This window comes from Monodon monoceros, unplaced genomic scaffold (assembly GCF_005190385.1).
Source record: "Monodon monoceros isolate NGI ecotype Baffin Bay Population unplaced genomic scaffold, NGI_Narwhal_1 Super_Scaffold_12, whole genome shotgun sequence".
Lineage (NCBI taxonomy): Eukaryota > Metazoa > Chordata > Mammalia > Artiodactyla > Monodontidae > Monodon > Monodon monoceros.
This window is the reverse complement of record NW_021703768.1, coordinates 59,883,967-59,905,061: the sequence shown is the minus strand read 5'-3', so window position 1 is coordinate 59,905,061 and position 21,095 is coordinate 59,883,967. Positions and strand designations below refer to the sequence as shown.

The following is a 21,095-nucleotide window of genomic DNA, read 5'->3' as shown; positions in this document are numbered from 1 at the left end:
CAGGGAACCACCATTACCCACATTTTCAACCATCCTTTCAGAGGGGCATAAGTATCCCACATTCTATCTGTGATATGTCTTTATTCATTAATGAAGTCCTTCATTTTGTTGATAAGCACAAGAGCACTGTTTATTTCACTTTCTGTCAGCCTCTTAAGAACTTGAGAGTAGGGTTCAAATCTGGGCTAATTTTGTGCTTCACAACAGCACCTTGAACAAAGCAGTTGGGCAGCAAATCTGTAGCTCCCACAGGAGGATGGTGACCTTCAGAGAAGAGGGACTCACAGCAGACACCTCAGCTACTTGTCTGCAGATGCAGTACTCACTGTTTTAATGAACTAGATAAGATTATCGGTTTTTTTAAATACACTTTTTTGGGGGTGTTATAGGGTGCAATGTAAAATTGATCATTTTACGTAGTTTGCTTTTTTGAAACAATAGATACTAATGTCAGCCATTTTCTCTATTACCCTCAAAATTCTCTCCTAAGGTTTTAAAATATTTTATTAAATTTAATTTTTTTATTTCAAAAGTGTCACACGCAAAAAGAGTATATATGCATGTCCAGTTTTTGAAAATAAAGTGAACAGCCATGTGCCACTACACAGCTTAATGGACTATTATTAGTATCTTAGAATTCCTGCCCTTTTCCACTTTTGAAAATTATTTAAAGAACCAGAATGTCTCTCAGTAAATATGCCTAATTTACCAAATCTCTTTTTAATGGGACCATTTTTAGATATATATTTCAGTTACTCAGTTCTTTATAAGAAAGAATATTGGGCTTCCCTGGTGGCACAGTGGTTGAGAGTCCGCCTGCCGATGCAGGGGACGCAGGTTCATGCCCCAGTCTGGGAAGATCCCACATGCCGCGGAGCGGCTGGGCCCGTGAGCCATGGTCGCTGAGCCTGCACGTCCGGAGCCTGTGCTCCACAACGGCAGAGGCCACAGCAGTGAGAGGCCTGCGTACCGCAAAAAAAAAAAAAAAAAAAGAATATTATCTCAGGATTTAAAAGCCTTCATAGATTTTTTTTTTAAAGAACAGGAATAATATCACTGAAAAAGTACATCAAAGTGTAACAATTATTTGCTTTTATGAGTTTGTTGAATCCAGAAGATCATTAAACAATTATTGAGAAACTTCTAATCCAAGGTATTGAAGGTATTTAAGGGCTAGAAAGATATTTTAAACCTGGTCTCTGCCCTCAAGTCTAGTGAATAAAAACATTTTGTATACGTAGTAAAACTCTCAAATGTATGGTTGTTTTTCTTGAATTAAATTCCAGTGATCATATTAATTTTCATATACTGTATATAAACATTTTATTATTACCAGGATACACATAATGAAGATTTCTTTCCTCTTTTGTTCCCCTTCATTCATTGATAAGTAGTGTATTCATATGGGAAAGTTTTTTAATGAGGTTAATTAGATGAATACAGTAGTGATCCATAAGTATTCTCTCTAGCATTTTTTGATATATAAAAAACCATTTTACTAATTGCTGTTTACAGGTGATTTCTAGCTTGTCTCATGCCATAGGCAAGCAAAAGGAAAGGATAGAGTTGATGAGAACATTCTTCCGCTGGCAAATCAGCCATGTCAAATCCAGACAGGACGTAAGTGTGAAAAAGAAAAGCTGACTGACACTTATAAGACTTCTGAACTCAGAAGCATTTAGAATCATGTATTAGAACTCTTGTTCAAGTCAAAGAAAGATTTTTTTAGTAAGTCAAAATGAATTAACAATTTAATGTTACTCTTGTTTTAAAGGAACTTGATTTTGGTATGGCTTGGGAAAAAATACTTCTTATATTTTATAGACTTATTGATATATCATTTTCTACTTCATAGTAGATTAGTAAGAACTGTACCTAAATTACAGATGTCCTGGTGGTGGAATCCCCTTTAACAAATTTGACTTCAGATGTAATCACATGAATTTATCACCTTTAGCATATCATATGCTTCCTATATTATTTCTACTTCTAAAATACCTGAATATATCATCTTCATAAAGAGGCAATACTATATTTATACATTATAAAATTGCATGTTTGTTGCATAACTTGCCTTAATAAGAATTAAAGAAATCCATGTCCATAAGCTTTTTAAAAATTATCCTTAGTTTATATATAATTTAAACTTGAATATCTTTTATTTTAATTAAGTGAGCTGAATCAGCCGCATAGCACAGGGAGATCAGCTCGGTGCTTTGTGACCACCTAGAGGGGAGGGTGGGAGGGAGGGAGACGCAAGAGGGAGGAGATATGGGGATATATGTATATGTATAACTGATTCACTTTGTTATAAAGCAGAAACTAACACACCATTGTAAAGCAATTATACTCCAATAAAAATGTTAAAAAAAAAAGTGAGCTGAATCAGTATATCAGTATAAATATAAGCTGAGAATAGTAAGTTATTGTATCAGAAGTAGAAAAGTATGAAAGTATATATGTATCCCAGAAGAAGGCAGAATACAGAGACTCAAAGAGTGTAGGGGATGGAGATTATATATATATATATATATATAATTTTTTTATATATGATGCCCATGTGAGTCATGGAGTAATCTTTGTGCATTTAGTTTCAAGAGATTAATAATTAAGGAAAAGGCTGTTACTGTCATGGAATAGGATTTCTCCTTTAAGAATACTTATTAGTGCTTCTTTTTTAAAATTAATCCCAATAGATTAAATCTACATTAACCATATTTAAAAGAGCTATTTAAAACTGAGTCATATTTTGAAAGTTATTTATTGGGTGACATAATGAGAATATGTTCAACTGTTAGTTGAAATAGTTGAAGTTGCCATCAGTTTTTGAATAAAAACATTTTTTAAGAAAATCAAAAATTGGATATGCTCCTTCAAAAGAATTTAAATTCATTGATAAAAGAAGAATAGCATATGTTCCTACTAGGATCATTTTGGTACTAAATATGATGGTAAAGTATGTAAATTAAATTAATCTGCTTATGGTGGTGGCCACCAAGCTGTAGAGAAAGCAGGGCCATCTGGAGCCACAGTCACCACCCTTTCTGCCTTCCAGCTCCTAGCCCTGTTTTCAGCTAAAAGGTCATGCAAATTCATAACCAAGATGGCAAGGGGCAAGTTAACTCATTTTCTTTCATTTGTTTTTTTGTTTTCCCCCTACCTTGATTAGTTGCATAAAGCAATGATGTAATGGATAAGAGCTTAGGCTCTGGAATGAGGCAAGGTTGGCTTTTCCCTTTCTGCCTGTGTGACCTAGGCAGGTTGCTTAACCTCTTTAAGCCTGTCCTCCCATCTGCACATGAGAAGAACACGATTACACAGTATTAAATGATAATGCATGTACCCTGCTTCCCGCAGGCTTATGTTTTTTGTTACTACTGCCAGTATATTTTACCAGTCCACTGTGTTTTTGAGGTTGTATATTACTTTCGTTAAGGTTTATGAAAGTAAACTAGCTGACCAGTACTTCCAGAGAACTTTACTGAAGAAAGTCTGGAGAGGCTGGCGGGCCATAGTACAGAAGCAGTGGAAAGAAGTGGTGGAACGAGCTTGCCAAGCAAGAGCTGAGGAAGTCTGTGTCCAGATTTCCAATGACTATGAAGCCAAAGTTGCAGTGGTAAACTTTTTTTTTCACTTTTTTAATAAAAGTAAAAAAGATGGGTAGCATCACTCACTGTTAGTTTACAGTTAGGCAGAGTAACCCATTTCTCCAATTTCATTCAGTGCAGTGTGGGTTCAAATGAGACTACTGGGAACGAACAGTACTAGTCAGACTTACAGACTTATTTGTTCTTTTAAGTAGTTATAACTTTGACCTCCAAACCTGTGTTAAATCTCTTGCATGTACATTTCTCTTGGAAATGTAAATCAGCCACAGATCCTTACATCTCTAAGAAAGCATACTTTCTTAGGCTTCTTTTGGCCTTTATTTAGCCAGAAATAAAGACCAAAAACAAGTGTTTATCCTGATGTTATTTTAAGTGTACTATGTTTTTATAATGTTGGTATAAAGTGGTTGTATATAAATTGAAGTTATTTAGACTTATAACAATAATATTAACATTGTTTCCATGGGAAAACGTTTGAGACCCAGAATGAAAATAAAACCATACTAAAGAATGCAGTAGGCCTCTTGAAATCAAATATTAAGAGGAAAAACCTTTTTTCATCATTATAACACTAAATTCTTAAAGTTTTATTATGCAAATAATTTTCTGCAATGAAAATGACATGCAAAAATGCAGTCCCTTTTTTATTTTTTTAAATTTATTTTAATTTTTTTTTTTATTTTTGGCTGCATTGGGTCTTCATTGTTGCGCTGGGCTTTCTCTAGTTGCGGAGAGCGGGGGCTGCTCTTTGTTGCGGTGCACAGACTTCTCATTGCAGTGGCTTCTCTTGTTGCAGAGTACAGGCTCTAAGCGCAAGGGCTTCAGTAGTTGTGGCGCATGGGCTTAGTTGCTCTGCAGCATGTGGGATCTTCCCGGACCAGGGCTCGAACCCATGCCCCTTGCATCGGCAGGTGGATTCTTAACCACTGCGCCACCAGGGAAGTCCCATGCAGTCCCTTTAGATTTGGTCTGTGGGAAAGTGTTGTACCTAATGGCACTTTGCACTTTAAATTCTATAGATAACATCTAGTTAAAAACAAAAAACAAAAAACTGTTACTGTTGCAGGCATTTAGTTATTTTTTTCTGAAGGGGTGAGGGCTGTTTGGGGCTTTTAATATATTTTGTTTAGTATCCTACATAAAAATTTTATGGTGAGAAATAACATCATTCTGTATAATTAGAACACATCAATCAGGATTGGGACTGGTGTAAAATTCCCTTTGTTTAAACCCTGACTTTATGGTTAGGAATGAAAATGGTTTGTTGATGGAGACAATAGAGGTTAGATGCATCTTTTAAAATAAATTGAGACACAGCAGAAGAGGTATGTGGTAATGTGATTTTAGTATTGCACACAAAAATAACTTCACAGTATAAGTCTCTTTTTTTTTTTTAAACAATAGATTTTCTTCCTTGTGTCTCAATTTTTTTCTCTTCTTTTTAAAAATTTTCCTGATTTTAGTTATCTGGAGCTTTGGAAAATGCAAAAGCTGAGATCCAAAGGATGCAGCATGAAAAAGAGCACTTTGAAGATTCCATGAAGAAAGCTTTCATGAGGGGTGTATGTGCATTAAATCTTGAAGCCATGACTATATTTCAAAGCAGAGGTGATACAGGTTAGTATTTTGTTTAAGATTCTCTGCCTACTTTCAAAAAGGATTTGAGGAGATTTCAGTGATTGGTGTGGTCTGCAGTACTGATTTTTTGCAGTACCTATGTCTTATCCAGGCACTGCTATTTTTAATATCATGGTGTTATATTCAGTTTTAAATCTGCCATGAAAATTCTCTCAGTCATGGCTACTTACAGTATCTTATATCTGATCAAGTAAACTGTTAACTCAAGTATTTAGGCTCAATGTTATAATAATGCTTTGAATGTATAACATTATTTTAAGGCTCTTTTAACTATAATGGTAATGCCTTTAAGTATAAAATTTCATTTCTGTTTTTTTCTAAGTAGCCAGATTCCTTAGACTGTTTTCATTATTAAATATTTCTTGTCTATTCATGGTTTCCCATTTTTTAAAATTGCTTGTCTTCCAGTGCAAGAGAGTCCTCAACTAAAACTCATTTTCAACAAGTATACATATAGGCCTATCTATAGAAGTTGAGTAAAATAATTCTGTGTCAGGAAAGGTCCATGTATTGGCTAGGATCTGAGTGGCTTTTGTCATCCACATGGCTTAGAGCAGCTTTGCCACCAATTTACAAGGAGGCCTATTTTCCTCACTGGGTTTTAGTTTTCTTCTCTGAACAAAGAAGATAATTCCTTACCTGCTTCATAGAGGGTTCTTGTGAGAATGCAGTGAAATATAATTGAAAGCACTTTAAAAGACAAAAAATACTTTAACATGTAAGAGGATATTCATGATATAATTATTGCAGTCTTAAGTCAGCCTCCAAAGTTTCATGTACACATTGAACATTTTTGCAGTATTTCCTCATATTAAATCCTGTTTGAAACTCAGTTTATTTATTGAGACAATTTCATTTTGTACCATCATTAATATGATTTCAGTCCTGTGAATAACTTGTCTGTGCTTGTTATGCCCTCATTTTAAAGCCTCAATAAACAGTTTTTATTTCAATTGTGCACGCTATAGATGGTAATGAGTTAAGGCAAATCGTTTTCTTTCTGAAACAGTCATGGTATGTGGCCCACATGCAAGTTAGAAACTTAGAATCATAGAATCTTGAAGCTGAATGGTTTATCTTGCTAATACCCAAATGAGTACTTGATTTCTCTAGTAAATCGTCTTCTAATTGAGTATTAATGCTAAAAACAAACTTACCGTCCCCAATGATTGGATAGTCTGCTTTCGGTTGTAATTGTTAGCAAGTTGTATATATTAAATTGAAGAATTTAATTACCTACTTGTAACAGGTACTGGGTTTCACAAGTACAGTGAGAAATTATAATCATTAGAACTTGCTACATTCAATTGCAAGAACTCTATTTCTCATAACCTACTTAAGAAGGTTACGAATTTACTTAGGACAGAGTGTCTTACCACCTTAATAAATTTACCGTCTTAAATTTTAAATTCAAATACAGCTGTGTCTCTTACAGGCAAATATCCATAACAGGACTTGGAGAAAATGTATTCTGATAATTATACAACATGATTTATTTTGCTCCTGTTGCTTTTAAGTCTACTGTCATCTGCAGCTAACGCCAGATTCTGAGATCCCAGCTGTTTTCAGTGGCCTTGTGCTTTGTTTCGTTTTGTTTAATTTTGGCTGTGCCGTGCGGCATGTGGGATCTTAGTTCCCCGACCAGGGATCGAACCTGCACCCCCTGCATTGGAAGCACGGAGTCTTAACCACTGGACTGCCAGGGAAGTCCCCTTGTGCTTTGTTTAACATAACAATGGGTAGTAAAGATAAACAGGACTAGTAAGACACATGTTAGCAGTACACACTAGTGTTGATGGAGCTACCAAAGGCAAAAGTTCAGTGTAATGTAATGCTGGATTTGCTCTGTGATATTTGTCTTGTGGCATTTTAATAACAGCTATTAAAATAAATTTTTAAAAATTCTCACAAGAGGAACTTCCCTGGTGGCGCAGTGGTTAAGAATCCACCTGCCAATGCAGGGGACACAGGTTCGAGCCCTGGTCCGGGAAGATCCCACATGCTGCAGGGCAACTAAGCCCGTGTACAACAACTACTGAGCCTGCGCTCTAGAGCCTGCAAACCACAACTACTGAGCCCGCATGCCACAATTACTGAAGCCCGCGCACCTAGAGCCCATGCTCTGCAACAAGAGAAGCCACTGCAATGAGAACCCCGCGAACCGCAACGAAGAGTAGCCCCTGCTCACCACAACTAGAGAAAGCCTGTGCACAGCAACGAAGACCCAAGGCAGCCAAAAATAAATTTAAAAAATAAATTTATTTAAAAATAAATTCTCACAAGAAAAAAAAAATTACTTCTGGCCCCCTTAAAGCAATTTTTTTTTTTTTTGCGGTACGCGGGCCTCTCACTGTTGTGGCCTCTCCCGTTGCGGAGCACAGGCTCCGGACGCGCAGGCTCAGCGGCCATGGCTCACGGGCCCAGCCGCTCCGCGGCATGTGGGATCTTCCCGGACCGGGGCATGAACCCGTGTCCCCTGCATCGGCAGGCGGACTCTCAACCACTGCGCCACCAGGGAAGCCAAAGCAATTGTTTTTTATAATGCAGATTTTAATAATACAGTGTTTCTAATGTACTGCTCTACTTGTTAGAGCAAAATAAATATATATTTTTATCTCTTCTGATTCTCTGCTAGCCATAATCTGCAGTGCATCTCATGTTGTACAATATCCTAATAAATCTTATAGCTTAGATAAAAGTTTATGAGGTAGACAAAATATGTCAATACAAATGGCCTTTAAAGGGATACCTGCCTATTTTTAAAGTAGTTTTAGGAACAGAAGAAAAATGCTTTCCAACTGAAAAACATACCCAGTTAAAGCGAGAATAATTACTATACTGGTTCCACATAAGTCTGCCACCCACCTAAAAAAAGAGGCAATCAGTCACTTTCTATGAAAAACATGTTAAAACTCAGTGTGTGTGTTTTGTTTTCAAAGCAAAAGCAGTATATGTTGAATTCATCTCTTTCATCAAATTATTTCAAAGGACCTATGCATTGTAATCCTCATTAAACTTTGTTAATGAAGTAACTATTGCTCTATTTTATGTAAAGATAGTCTAAGACAAGAACTTATACAGAAGTCCAAATTTCTGGATGGAACTTATACAGAAGTCCAAATTTCTGGAATTTCTGGAATGATGACAACATGGAAAACCTTTTCAGCATAGGGCTACATAATGCCCTCTATTCATATATTCTGAAACATCTCAGTGACTGAATATTGAAATCCTCACCCTGATGTTTGGTACCAGGAAGATATAGTCTTTTTTTTTTTAATTTTATTTATTTTTGGCTATGTTGGGTCTTCGTTGATGCACACGGGCTTTCTCTAGTTGCGGTGCGCGGGCTTCTTATTGCGGTGACTTCTCTTGTCGCGGAGCACAGGCTCTGGGTGTGTGGGCTTCAGTAATTGTGGCGCACGGGCTCTGTAGTTGTGGCTCATAGGCTTAGTTGCTCCGTGGCATATGGGATCTTCCGGACCAGGGATCGAACCCGTGTCCCCTGCACTGGCAGGTGGATTCTTAACCACTGCGCCACCAGGGAAGCCCCGAAGATATAGTCTTAAATGGAAATTTTAACCAAATTCTAATGCTGGGGGGTGGAAATCTAGAATAGGACTCTTTATCCTGGCTTCTGGAAGCTGACATTATTTATTCCTTTGATCTAAGATTAAGGTTCAGTTTTGAGAGAAGGTTTCTATATATGTGTCACTGAAATCAGTTAAGTGTGCAAATATGCTCTTAATTCATGACATATAATCTACCTGCAAGAACTCATTTCTTTTACAGTATCAAAAGTAAAGATTTTAGTGTTACTTATTGATTTATTATTGTTTGCTGAAAAACTCAACAATTAAAAATACATTGGTTTTGTTAGGCTAAGAGCAATAGATGGTAAATGAAGAGGGTATGGTGATATCAGAAAACTATTCTAAAGATCTAAATACCAGGCCATTTATCAGGATAGTTGTATTAAATAATGCAAAGAACATAAATCTTTAGGCACAATGTGACCATATTATTATAGTGGTTGTAAGGTCCCAGCTGAGTACATAATTTATTTTTTTACATAAGAGCAAATCATTCATTAGCTTTCACATGTTGAAGGAACTGGTCTGAAGTCTTTAGTGGTTAATGCTGACATTAACCAGTTAACACTGACAAACTGCATTAACCGAACAGTGTTAACCTATCTAGTATATGACACATTTCTACATTTCTGCTGGACCACATTTTGGAGATTATGTATTTTCATTGTTGGGAAGATAAAAGTAATCTTAACTTGGAAGAGTGTTAATGGAATTAATTTGTGATTTATAGGGACAGACTTCACAAATAATAAAAGGGAAGAGTATGGTCCTGGTGTTCAAGGAAAAGAACATTCTTCTCATTTGGATCCTTCAGCTCCTCCGATGCCCTCAGCAATTGCAGTGCCGCCATCCCCGCCAGCGACAGCCCTGGGAGCCACCTGCACTGCTGCCTTTCCCTCTGCTGCTTCCATCACTCCTGCCGGGGCTGCTTCCACTTCCTCTGTTCACCTTCCTGTTTCTGCCCCTCACGGCGCTGCATCGACAGCTACAGCTTCCTCTACACAGGAAGAAATGGTCAGTACAGTTAACTCAGGTGCCTGTGTTGGGAAAAAGGTTCCAAACTTGTTTGTATATTGGATATTTTGAACTCAGAACATATTTTCCCATGGAGAAAAGAGTATATGGTCTTTAGGCCAATCCACAAAAAATATTTAATACACAAAGTAGCTAAAACATGAATTTGTAATGAAAATAATACCTGAAACTTCTATTACAATAGTGATAATTAAACAAAAATGAAGAACTTATTAATTTTAAAGGAAATCAGTGGGTACTTTCAAGGGCTTAGGAGGCTAATGGCTTTTTTGTATATTCTTATTTAACTACAGCTTCCCTTTTCCTGGATGCAGACATATCAACACTACTCTGTAGTGACTCCATCTTGGTTAGGTGTTAAGTTTTCATTTCTAATTGGAATGAAGATAGGAATTGTTTTTCCTAAAGTCACTAGCTGCTAATAGAGGAGTCCATAGAGGGGGAAGAGTACTGAATGAGGATGGCGTATTTGTGGGAGAATTTACCTGAAGTTAAATTAATCAAGCTATTAATATGCATACTGTGGTTCTGACTTCTCGGCCTCCTGTCGTTAAACCTGTATTCTTCAGTGTCTCTCAAGTGAAGGGCACAGGGATACAGGCCAAGCTTATCAGACTCACCTCTGCACGGCTTTTTTTAAAAAAAACCCTATGCCCTTAGAGAAATGCAAATCAAAACTATAATGAGATACCATCTCACACCGGTCAGAATGGCCATCATCAAAAAATCTAGAAACAATAAATGCTGGAGAGGGTGTGGAGAAAAGGGAACACTCTTGCACTGCTAGTGGGAATGTGAATTGGTACAGCCACTATGGAGAACAGTATGGAGGTTCCTTAAAAAACTACAAATAGAACTACCATATGACCCAGCAATCCCACTACTGGGCATATACCCTGAGAAAACCATAATTCAAAAAGAGTCATGTACAAAAATGTTCATTGCAGCTCTATTTACAATAGCCAGGAGATGGAAACAACCTAAGTGTCCATCATCGGATGAATGGATAAAGAAGATGTGGCACATATATACAATGGAATACTCCTCAGCCATAAAAATAAACGAAATTGAGCTATTTGTAGTGAGGTAGATGGACCTAGAGTCTGTCATACAGAGTGAAGTAAGTCAGAAAGAGAAAGACAAATACCGTATGCTAATACATACATATGGAATCTAAGAAAAAAAAAATGTCATGAAGAGCCTGGGGGCAAGACGGGAATAAAGACACAGACCTACTAGAGAATGGACTTGAGGATATGGGGAGGGGGAAGGGTAAGCTGTGACAAAGTGAGAGAGTGGCATGGACATATACACACTACCAAACGTAAAATAGATAACTAGTGGGAAGCAGCCGCATAGCACAGGGAGATCAGCTCGGTGGTTTGTGACCACCTAGAGGGGTGGGATAGGGAGGGTGGGAGGGAGACGCAAGAGGGAAGAGATATGGGAACATATGTATATGTATAACTGATTCACTTTGTTATAAAGCAGAAACTAAAAAAAATAAAAATTTTCCATATAATAAACATTATGTTTAAAAAACAAAAACCCTATGCCCTTCTTCTCTACTCTGGCTTGGATCTGGCACAAAGGCATGTACAGTTCTATAAAGGTGCTGGGATGATTCAGATTTGCTTGTCTCCCTCTCCTCCCTGACCCTAACCACTTACATGAGAGGAAGGAAGATGGCAGAGTAGGTTTTAGGTCTTAATTAAGATTTACAGGGACTTCCCTGGAGGTCCAGTGGTTAAGAATCCGCCTTCCAATGCAGGGGACAGGGGTTCGATCCCTGGTCAGGGAACTAAGATACCACATGCCATGGGGCAATTAAGCCCGCACGCCACAACTGCTGAGCCCACACGCCTCAACTAGAGAGAAGCCTACGTGCCTCAATGAAGATCCCATGTGCCGCAACTAAGACCCAACGCAGCCAAAAAAAAAAAAAGAGTTACACAGGCCATTAGAAGGTGCTGTAGAGCTAGGCAGCTCTCTGCAGCCAAGGGACGCATGAGTCAGCCAGACAGTTGGTCATCTGAAGTATTCCAGCCTTTTGCTTTTCTTTTTTTTTTTGATTTAGTTTTGTCTGCGTTGGGTCTTTGTTGCTGCGCGCGGGCTTTCTCTAGTTGTGGTGAGCAGGGGCTACTCTTCATTGCGGTGCGCGGGCTTCTCATTGTGGTGGCTTTGTTGTATTGTTGCGGAGCACGGGCTCTAGGCGCGCGGGCTTCAGTAGTTGTGGCATGTGGGCTCAGTAGTTGTGGCGCACAGGCTTAGTTGCTCCATGGCATGTGGGATCTTCCCGGACCAGGGCTCGAACCCATGTCCCCTGCATTGGCAGACGGATTCTTAACCACTGCACCACCAGGGAAGTCCCTTGAATTTCTGCCTTTTGGAAGCTACTAACTTTGGGGAAAAATATGTTGCGATCCGCTATTTTGCATTTCTTAAATATGACTTAAGAGAAATTTGAATGTGTGGGGGAGTTTTGATTTAGAAATAAGACACTAAAATTCAACCCGGACATGCGTTCAAGCTGTGTTTATTTTTCATGATTACACATTTTGAAGTGTGATCCTATACTGATGATCTCATTTAAATAAACACAGTGAGTATTTATATAAATTTCTGGTTTGTCATTCATGCTGCATATCCAGATAACACATAGAGCCAGATTTTTCAAAATTCCCTTCTTAAAATATGACTACACCATTTGTACATCTGGGTTTATATCTGAATCTGAACATGCATAACGAGAACCAAATGAATGAGTGTACTTACCACCCTTTTTATTTTTTGAAACAATTTGGTCACGTGAGATAATTTTAAAGTCTTTGAAACCTGAAAAACACAATATTATATAGATAGCCCTTCTTCTTCCCCCACCCGTCCAGCTACATCCTGCTCCTTCAAAACAGACACCCATTCAATTTCATTCACATAAGTACAGCATTTAGGGTTAGAGAGAAAGGAGAATCACAAGTAAATCAATCTGTAAGTGCCATGCTAGTTTTCTTCCTTTCTTATTTAATTAAAATACTCAGATTTACCTCAAATATGTCTGTTTGTTTTTTAAAAGAACCATATTGACAAAAGCAAAAACAAATACATTACTTGGATTACTTACCTTACATGAAACCATTATTGTTAGGAACAGGAAAAGAGAGATTTGTGATCCAGCCCTGGCTCTCTTTCTCTTCATTTGAATCACAGAGGATTCCTATGAACATTCAAAACTTTTTCTAGTCTTCTTCAGTAATTTCCAGTACCTAAAAGGTGTGTGTAGAAAGTAAACTGCAGAGAATCAGGAGACAAATAACTGGAGAAGGGGGGATTACCATTCTAGTGAAAGAATATTTTCATCTGTGAAATTATTTCCTTTCTGCAGACATCATCAGTATATTAAATATCAGAATTTCATGGTGGAAAATATTTTCAAAAACATGTGCTCGCTTCGGCAGCACGTTTACTGAAAAAATATATATATTAGGCAGTTATACAAGCAGATGTACTATTGCAGTTCACAAAGTTGAACAACAGATGGCACTTTACTTTTTCTAACTCCATTTGAAATAATCGAGGGGTTTTAATTGGATTTTTAAGCTATTCAGTCAAGTTTCTCTTCTAACTTTGCTCTTCATCTGAACAGAAAGTGAAAGGCTAGCATTAGTCAGTTGGGCCTGCTCTCCCTGTTTCATACATGAGGAAATTGAGGCTTAGGGAGAGTAACTTGCCAGTGGACACAATTACTAATGCAATTGTAATTCAGACTTCGACAGTCTGGCTTCAGAGCCCTGTACTCAACCAATAATCTGCATTGTTTCCATGTCAGATATTAAGATACAAATATTGGGGCTTTTTAAATATGTCATTTCCCTTTTTCTTATTCCTTTTGATTTTTGCCCCGCTAATGTAATTAGTTGATCATGAAAAAAAAAAAAATGAGTACATGTATTACTCCTGACGTAAATGTAATCTTTCTGGTGTATTGTCCAGTGGTAAGCAACAAAAACTGTAAAACCTGACATTACCTTTTGATATGATCATCTCGCTTTTTGCAATACATTCTACAAATAACTCTCAAAGGAAAAGGAAAATCCAGGAATTCCTTGGTGGTCCAGTGGTTAGGGCTTTGTGCTTTCACTGCTGAGGGCCGGGTTCCACCCCTGGTCGGGGAAGGAAGTAAGATCCCACAAGCCGCGTGGTACAGCCAAAAAAAAAAAAAAAAAAGAAAAATCCTTTTTTTTTTTTTTTAATTACAAAAGTTTGCTATATATAATAGGAAAAGAACTGGGACAGTTAAACTGCAGTTTGTTGATATAAAAACCTCTCATTAAAAATGATAGCTTGTCTCATGTATAAAATAGATAATAACCTGCTGTATAAAAATAAAATTCAAAAAAAAATGATAGCTGGTCTCTATTCATGAAAAAAAGTATATTAACAATGCCATAAGAAAAAGGGAGGACACAAAAGCATATGAGTAATGATGATTTATCCATAAGGGTCAGAAGTTCATAAAACAGATTAGCGGTTCAAGAATTAGGGATTGTTTGGGAAGGGAGATGGGTATGACTCTAAAGAAAGGACAGCACGAGGGAGAGCTTTGTGGTGATGGAATAGTTCTGTATCTTGATTGCAGTGATAGTTACAGGAATCTACACATGTGATAAAGTGACATAGATCTATACCCAGGCATCATTCCAACATCAGCTTCCTGGTTTTGACATTGTAATTACATAAGATGTAATCATTGCAGGAAACTGGGTGAAGAATACACAGGACCTCTCTATGCTCTCTTTGCAACTTCCTATGAATCTATAATTATTTCAGAATAAAGTTTTAGAAGTTGCTAAAATCCTATAAAATGTTGGTATACCAAGGTTAAAGGGGTGTTTGGGGTGCTTGGTTTTATGTTTTGCTTTTAGCCTTCTTGTTTAAAAATTTTTCCCCATGTTAGAGTTGGTTGCATATACAATTATTTTAAGTGCCTGTGTATTTTCTTTATAAGTTATAGAAGCAAAAGTACCATAAATTTTGCCATGGATTTTCTACCAACTGAATTTTCTTTGTTTTTTAGTATGGGCCCAGGGTTGTGACATCAGCACAACAGAAAGCTGGAAGAACAATCACAGCCCGGATCACAGGGAAATGTGATTTTGCTTCAAAAAATAGAATCAGTAGCAGTTTAGCTATAATGGGAGTTTCTCCTCCCATGAGCTCCGTTGTTGTGGAAAAACATCATCCGGTCACAGTGGTGAGTCTGCATTTGATAACTTCTTGTCAAAAAATCTTTTTCCTGAGAGTTGATAGACTAATAAACACTTAAATGACATGTTGAGGAGAAGATCAAAATCCATGATGACTGGTACTTATTCTATCTTTACTATTACAGTCTTTATATACTTATAATTATCACACCTGCTTTAAATCTACCTTTCCTATTTTAGGAAATTAATTTCAGAAACATTGTTTCTTCTCAATAGTATAAAAATTATCAAATACAATTAATCCAGTGTATTGATGGCCAAAAGGGTAAAGTATATAAATGATTTCTCATTAATTAAAAAAAAAATGACAAAAACTGTTTACTCATTAAGTGCTGTCCATGTAGCAGACTTTTTACTCTAAGAAACGCCTACTTTTATGGTTTTTAAGTTTTCTCCTTTTTTTTATTTTTTGAAGTCTTATTTTCAAATATAATTGTCAACGTATTTCTAATTCGGAAAAAAATTAGGTTGCAATAAATTCACGTGATATAAAGTACATGGAATTTAAGCCAAAAAAAAAAAACCCTGAGTTAGTGCCTCAGTTTCGCTACTTACTGCCTTTGTGATCGTATACAAATCAAGTAAATATTTGAGCCTCCATTTTTTCACGTGTAAAACGGGAGCAATAAGAGTACTTAGCTCCTAGAGTTATTGTCAGGATTCAGGATTAAATAAGATAACATGAAAATTAAATGAGTTGTATAAAGGCACTTTGTAAATTGTAAAGCCATAAGCAAATTTAACTTAATAAAAGTTACTAGAGGGCGTCCCTGGTGGCGCAGTGGTTGAGAGTCCGCCTGCCGATGCAGGGGACATGGGTTCGTGCCCCTGTCCGGGAAGATCCCACATGCCGTGGCCATGGCCGCTGAGCCTGTGCGTCCGGAGCCTGTGCTCCGCAACGGGAGAGGCCACAACAGTGAGAGGCCCGCGTACCACAAAAACAACAACAAAAAAGTTACTAGAGAAGGATACATGGGATATCTCTGTGTTATTTCTTACAATCGCATATGAATCAACAATTGTCTCAAAAAGTTTAATTTCTAAAAGTTACAAGAACACATCCCTAAAGAGAAACAACGATTGATTTTAAAGAAGAATGTCCTCTATATAATTCTGAATGTTAAGCAACATTCCTGTCTGCTTAATATGTCAAAAAGATAAAAGGAATGATTTTAAATCCTCTTCCTTCTGAACACTAGATTGTTACTAGATGATTAAGTCAAAAGAAGCTGGATTGATTGTTAAAATTTAGCTTCAGGTAAAGTGTGACCACAGTGAAGTGGGAGACTGAGATGGAGGTACCAAGTCCAAACTGAACACATCGAGGGTAGAGGATCATCTTAGCCTTCATAGGTTGGACAGCCTCTGAAAGTCCTTAGATGACTTCTCCCCGTATTTTTGAAAATGTGAGATTAGGTATCAAAGATGAGAAGAAATGAACTCATTTCTATTTTTATCAGCACATATGATGTTTATAAAGGGATAGGGGGAGAGAGACTGTCCGTTCATAAGGCAAGGAAGATATAAAGACAGCACATGTGTTTATTTTTAATTCAGACAACCTGTTTTTTTTGTACTGATTGGAATGATATTTTACAGAAGAAAAACCAAGGAACTAAAGACTTACAACCCCTGTTTCTGATATTTATCTCTCAAACTGCCCTTCGTTTATTTAGTATGTTCAGTTACTCTTCGGTAATTGGGCACGAATTCAATAGCCATAAACTGCTTCAATTGTTACCTACTTTGGATTGTGTAACAGGCACAGTGGCAGTCCTCTGTGCTATTTTTATTTTTCATTTTACCCCAGGATCCTAAGAACTAGAACTACTAGAAACAGTTATTACTAATAAACCATTCATCAGATTTCTGACACTTGAGCTCCATCTGCTGGGTAATTGCTTGCTCCTAGTGCTACTTCATCCTGTGCCATGTTTTGTAGATCATGATGCCAGTGGTACCATGAATCTGTTTCTACAGGTTCTCTTGCCCATCATCCCTAAGGAGAAATAGCTCTTTTGTCAGGGTCAGATTAGGTGGTTAGCAACTAAAATTTCATCTTAGTTGCAAGAATCTCTCCTATTTGTAATGGTTATCTAGTTATTTACGTACAAAGAAACATTTATATAAAACACTCTAAGAAAAGAGGTTATTTCTCCTTTTCTTTAAAGAGAAAATCTTATTAAAGCAGAATCTGACATGAGGATCTTTGTTTCAAGAGATTTCATTCATTTTTTTTAAGCAAAAGCTGTATTGTAGAGCTTTTGAAATACACAGTGAATGTTTTGATATAATATATATAATTTTACTTCAAGTATTTTAAAGATGACTTTTCTAAGTGGAAGACCCTAATAGGAATCTACATGTACTAATGTTTGTTGGGTTAAGTTATAGATAATGAAATAATATTTAGTATGTATAATTTTATGGAATTGTTGAAGCATACTTTTGCCTTTTCAGCAAACCATTCCGCAAGCTACCGCAGCAAAATATCCCCGGACCATTCACCCTGAAAGTAGTACCTCAGCTTCCAGATCTCTCGGAACCAGATCAACTCACACCCAGTCTCTCACAAGCATTCAGTCCATAAAAGTGGTTGACTAAAATGAATATGTTCCTAGTGAGGTTGTTGAATTCTTCTGGCTTTACTAAGAATTAGAAATTTTTAGTTTTTAAAATTTCATATTCTTAGAACATCATGGATACATCATGTTAATTTCCTCAAAATTACAAGAGACTTTTTCAAGCTGTACCATCCTTTGTAACTATATGTAGGATTATTTTAATGTGATTTTTTTATTTAAGCAATTAAGTAAAACTTTTTTAAATTAAAAAAGAAACTAGCCTTAATTTTTTTAATAGGTTCAACCTGTGACCGATTATATTGTCAAAGTATATAAATCCTGTTTTTGCAGTGTTATTTCCAAAAGGCTAAATCATTTGCAATGTTACCAAGTAAACTTTGAGAGAGAACTTTACTAAAAAAATTATTTAAACTAATAGAAACTAAGGTATTTTTATTTGAAAATTAAAAAAATAAAAGCCCAGAGTAATATCTTATCACAAAGTTTTTTTGTGACTTTAATATATTAGTCCTCATTTTTCTGGGGCTCTAACAATTAAAAATAGGGGGGGAATAGCAATACCTATGAATAGTTTTTAATGTTAAAAGGGAAGAAATATTTTACTAGCACAATAACAGAGTTACAGAAACATCAGAAAGAAATTTCCTATTGGGACTTCCCTGGTGGTCCAGTGGTGGCTCTAGAAGCCACCACAATGAGAAGCCCGCACACCACAACGAAGAGAACAGCCCTTGCTCGCCGCAACTATAGAGAGCCCGTGCACAGCAACAAAGACCCAATGCAGCCAAAAATAAATAAATAAAATAAATTTAAATCACAGATCAATAGGTTTTTTTAAAAAAAAAGATTATTGTAAGCATCTTTTAAAGCTTTATCTAAACTCTAGAAATTGTATATTGTCTACAGCACCAAGTAATTAGTGTTAGCCTAATTCAACTTAACTTCTTCCAATGCAGGGGGTGTGGGTTCGATCCCTGGTTGGGAAGCTAAGATCCCACATGCCTCGTGGCCAAAAAACCAAAACAGAAAACAGAAGCAATATTGTAACAAATTCAATAAAGAAAGACCTTAAGAATGGTTCACATCAAAAAAAATCTTTAAAAAAAAAGAAATTTCCTGTTAGAATGATCCTATTTCAAATGTTCTTTCTTACCTTTTTGAAACTCTATAGCATTGAACCTTTTTTTGTTCTGAACATCCAAACATTGTCCTGTGATGGTACAGCCCTGGACAATTCAGCAATTCAGGCCTTCCAGGCCTGGCAGAGACTTTTCAATGCCTGGCCAATAGGAAGAAACCATCTGGGCAAACAGATTTAGGAGAACAAGACCAGGCTTCTAATGCTTTTATTGCTGGCTGGCTGGGTTATCTAGGGCCAGACACTTAAATTAATCTCAGGGTCCTCATCTGTGAAATAATGAGATCTACCTACCCTACCTATTTTCCAAAGTACTTATGGCTCACATAAAAATGAGTGGATTCTAAGGAACTTGTGAACAGCCTCAGTTTCCGTATCTTTAACAGAAGTGGATGGTTTCAGCCTCTTTCAGTCTGAACATGACCTAGCCCTGTGCTCTAACTTTACTATTGGAAATAGTTTTTCTTATTGCCTCATGTTGTAATAGGACATGAGAGAATAAATGTGAGACTGGCAAATATCCCATTTTCTAAAGGACACACCAAGGCTTTTTTGAACTATAAAAGTATCTGGCTGTGTCTTAAAGAGTATTAGATCCTTCTTATGCAGTGCTTCTTTTGGATTGTGGCCAGCTACCACTGGTGGCAAACAGCTCTTCTTGGGTTTCAATAAGCACAAATCAACAGCACTCCATCATCCTGCTGCCCGTACCACAGGCATGCTCCTCCCCAGAGCTTCCCTGTCCACTCAGAGAGTCGAGATACCGGCAGACTCCACTCATATGCAGCCTGGAATTAACATCCCATTGGGGTAAACAGATCAATTCTTACTTTCTCCCCATATGAATTGTCCTGAGATGCATTAGTCCATTCTTGAGGTCAAATAATCAGTTGTTCCTGATACCAAGTGTTGGCCAATTTGGTAAATCACGCTGGTCTTGGCTCTCCCTTCCCCATCTCACTTCCTTTTTCCTTCACTCCTGCTTCCTTGGATCTACACTCCTGAAAAAAGCAGTTGCTCATAAACTTTGGTCTTGGGCTCTGCTTTTTAAGGAACTTACATGACAACAGGGAATGGTTTTCAGTAAGCAGCTTCCCTGGTGGCGCAGTGGTTAAGAGTCCACCTGCCAATGCAGGGGACACGGGTTCAAGCCCTGTTGTGGGAAGATCCCACATGCCACGGAGCAACTAAGCCTGTGAGCCACAACTACTGAGCCTGCGCTCTAGAAGCCACCACAATGAGAAGCGTGCACACCACAACGAAGAGAACAGCCCCCGCTCGCCGCAACTAGAGAGAGCCCATGCATAGCAACGAAGACCCAATGCAGCCAAAAATAAATAAATAAAATAAATTTAAATCACAGATCAATAGGTTTTTTTTTAAAAAAAAGAATATTGTAAGCATCTTTTAAAGCTTTATCTAAACTCTAGAAATTGTATATTGTCTATAGCACCAAGTAATTAGTGTTAGCCTAATTCAACTTAAATTCAACAGTTAAAACACTTAAACAGTAAGAGTATGTATTCATATTTGTTTATTATTGCATAAAGATGTTACCCAGATTTTGAAGCAAGGTCAGTGGAAACTGGCTATACTGAAGAACAGGTGGGGACAATGCTTTTCACTAAATACCTTTCTAAAACCTTTTTATAATCATGTGAACATATTACCTGTTTTAAAATTAAGCTTACTATTTACAATCAGCATGAGATGAAGATGCAGAACTATAAATTCATGATGTAATAAATGGACTGAAATTGCTCGTGATTTTATTTCTGGGCTTATAGACTTAGAGTCAGAATTTGATAATGGAGAGCCTTAAACTACAATGAACAGGTGCACATAAGCTGATAGAAATTGATACTTGATTTCATATTTCAGAACTTTCTCAGATTACAAAAATAATGTGTGGTTAATATTTTAAAAAAATATTGGAAAGTACCAAAGTACAAAGATAATGAAAATCACCTGTAATTACATCACCAAGAGATTAAAAAACATTGGTGCATACACCTCTGGTCTTTTCTTAAGTGATATATTACACATAGGTGTTATTTAAAGCCAACAGTAACTGAATTTCCAAAGCAAGTTTCTCTTATGAAACAGAAATAACGGTTAATGATTTAAATACTATGGATATGAGGTTAGGCATTTCATAGACATTCTCCCTTCATCATCACCTCAATATTATAGAAGAGACAGACCTCTTTCCCCCATCCTATAGAGAAGGAAAC

At 37.0% G+C, this 21,095-nt stretch overlaps 1 protein-coding gene across 3 annotated transcripts in view; it reads left to right on the top strand.

Annotated features, from left to right (window-relative positions):
* The window catches only part of POC5 (POC5 centriolar protein), a 35,628-nt gene extending 15,493 nt beyond the window's left edge, over positions 1–20,135 (top strand). For 2 of the 3 annotated variants that reach the window (XM_029218873.1, XM_029218874.1), the window contains exons 7-12: positions 1,516–1,620; positions 3,437–3,616; positions 5,072–5,225; positions 9,570–9,853; positions 14,949–15,125; positions 17,599–20,135. In XM_029218873.1, the coding sequence (XP_029074706.1) occupies positions 1,516–1,620; positions 3,437–3,616; positions 5,072–5,225; positions 9,570–9,853; positions 14,949–15,125; positions 17,599–17,742 (1,044 nt within the window). In that variant the 3' untranslated portion in view covers positions 17,743–20,135. The remainder of the gene's footprint in view (positions 1–1,515; positions 1,621–3,436; positions 3,617–5,071; positions 5,226–9,569; positions 9,854–14,948; positions 15,126–17,598) is intronic. The other variant, XM_029218876.1, reaches the window with a different exon arrangement.
* The last annotated feature ends 960 nt before the right edge of the window (positions 20,136–21,095 follow it).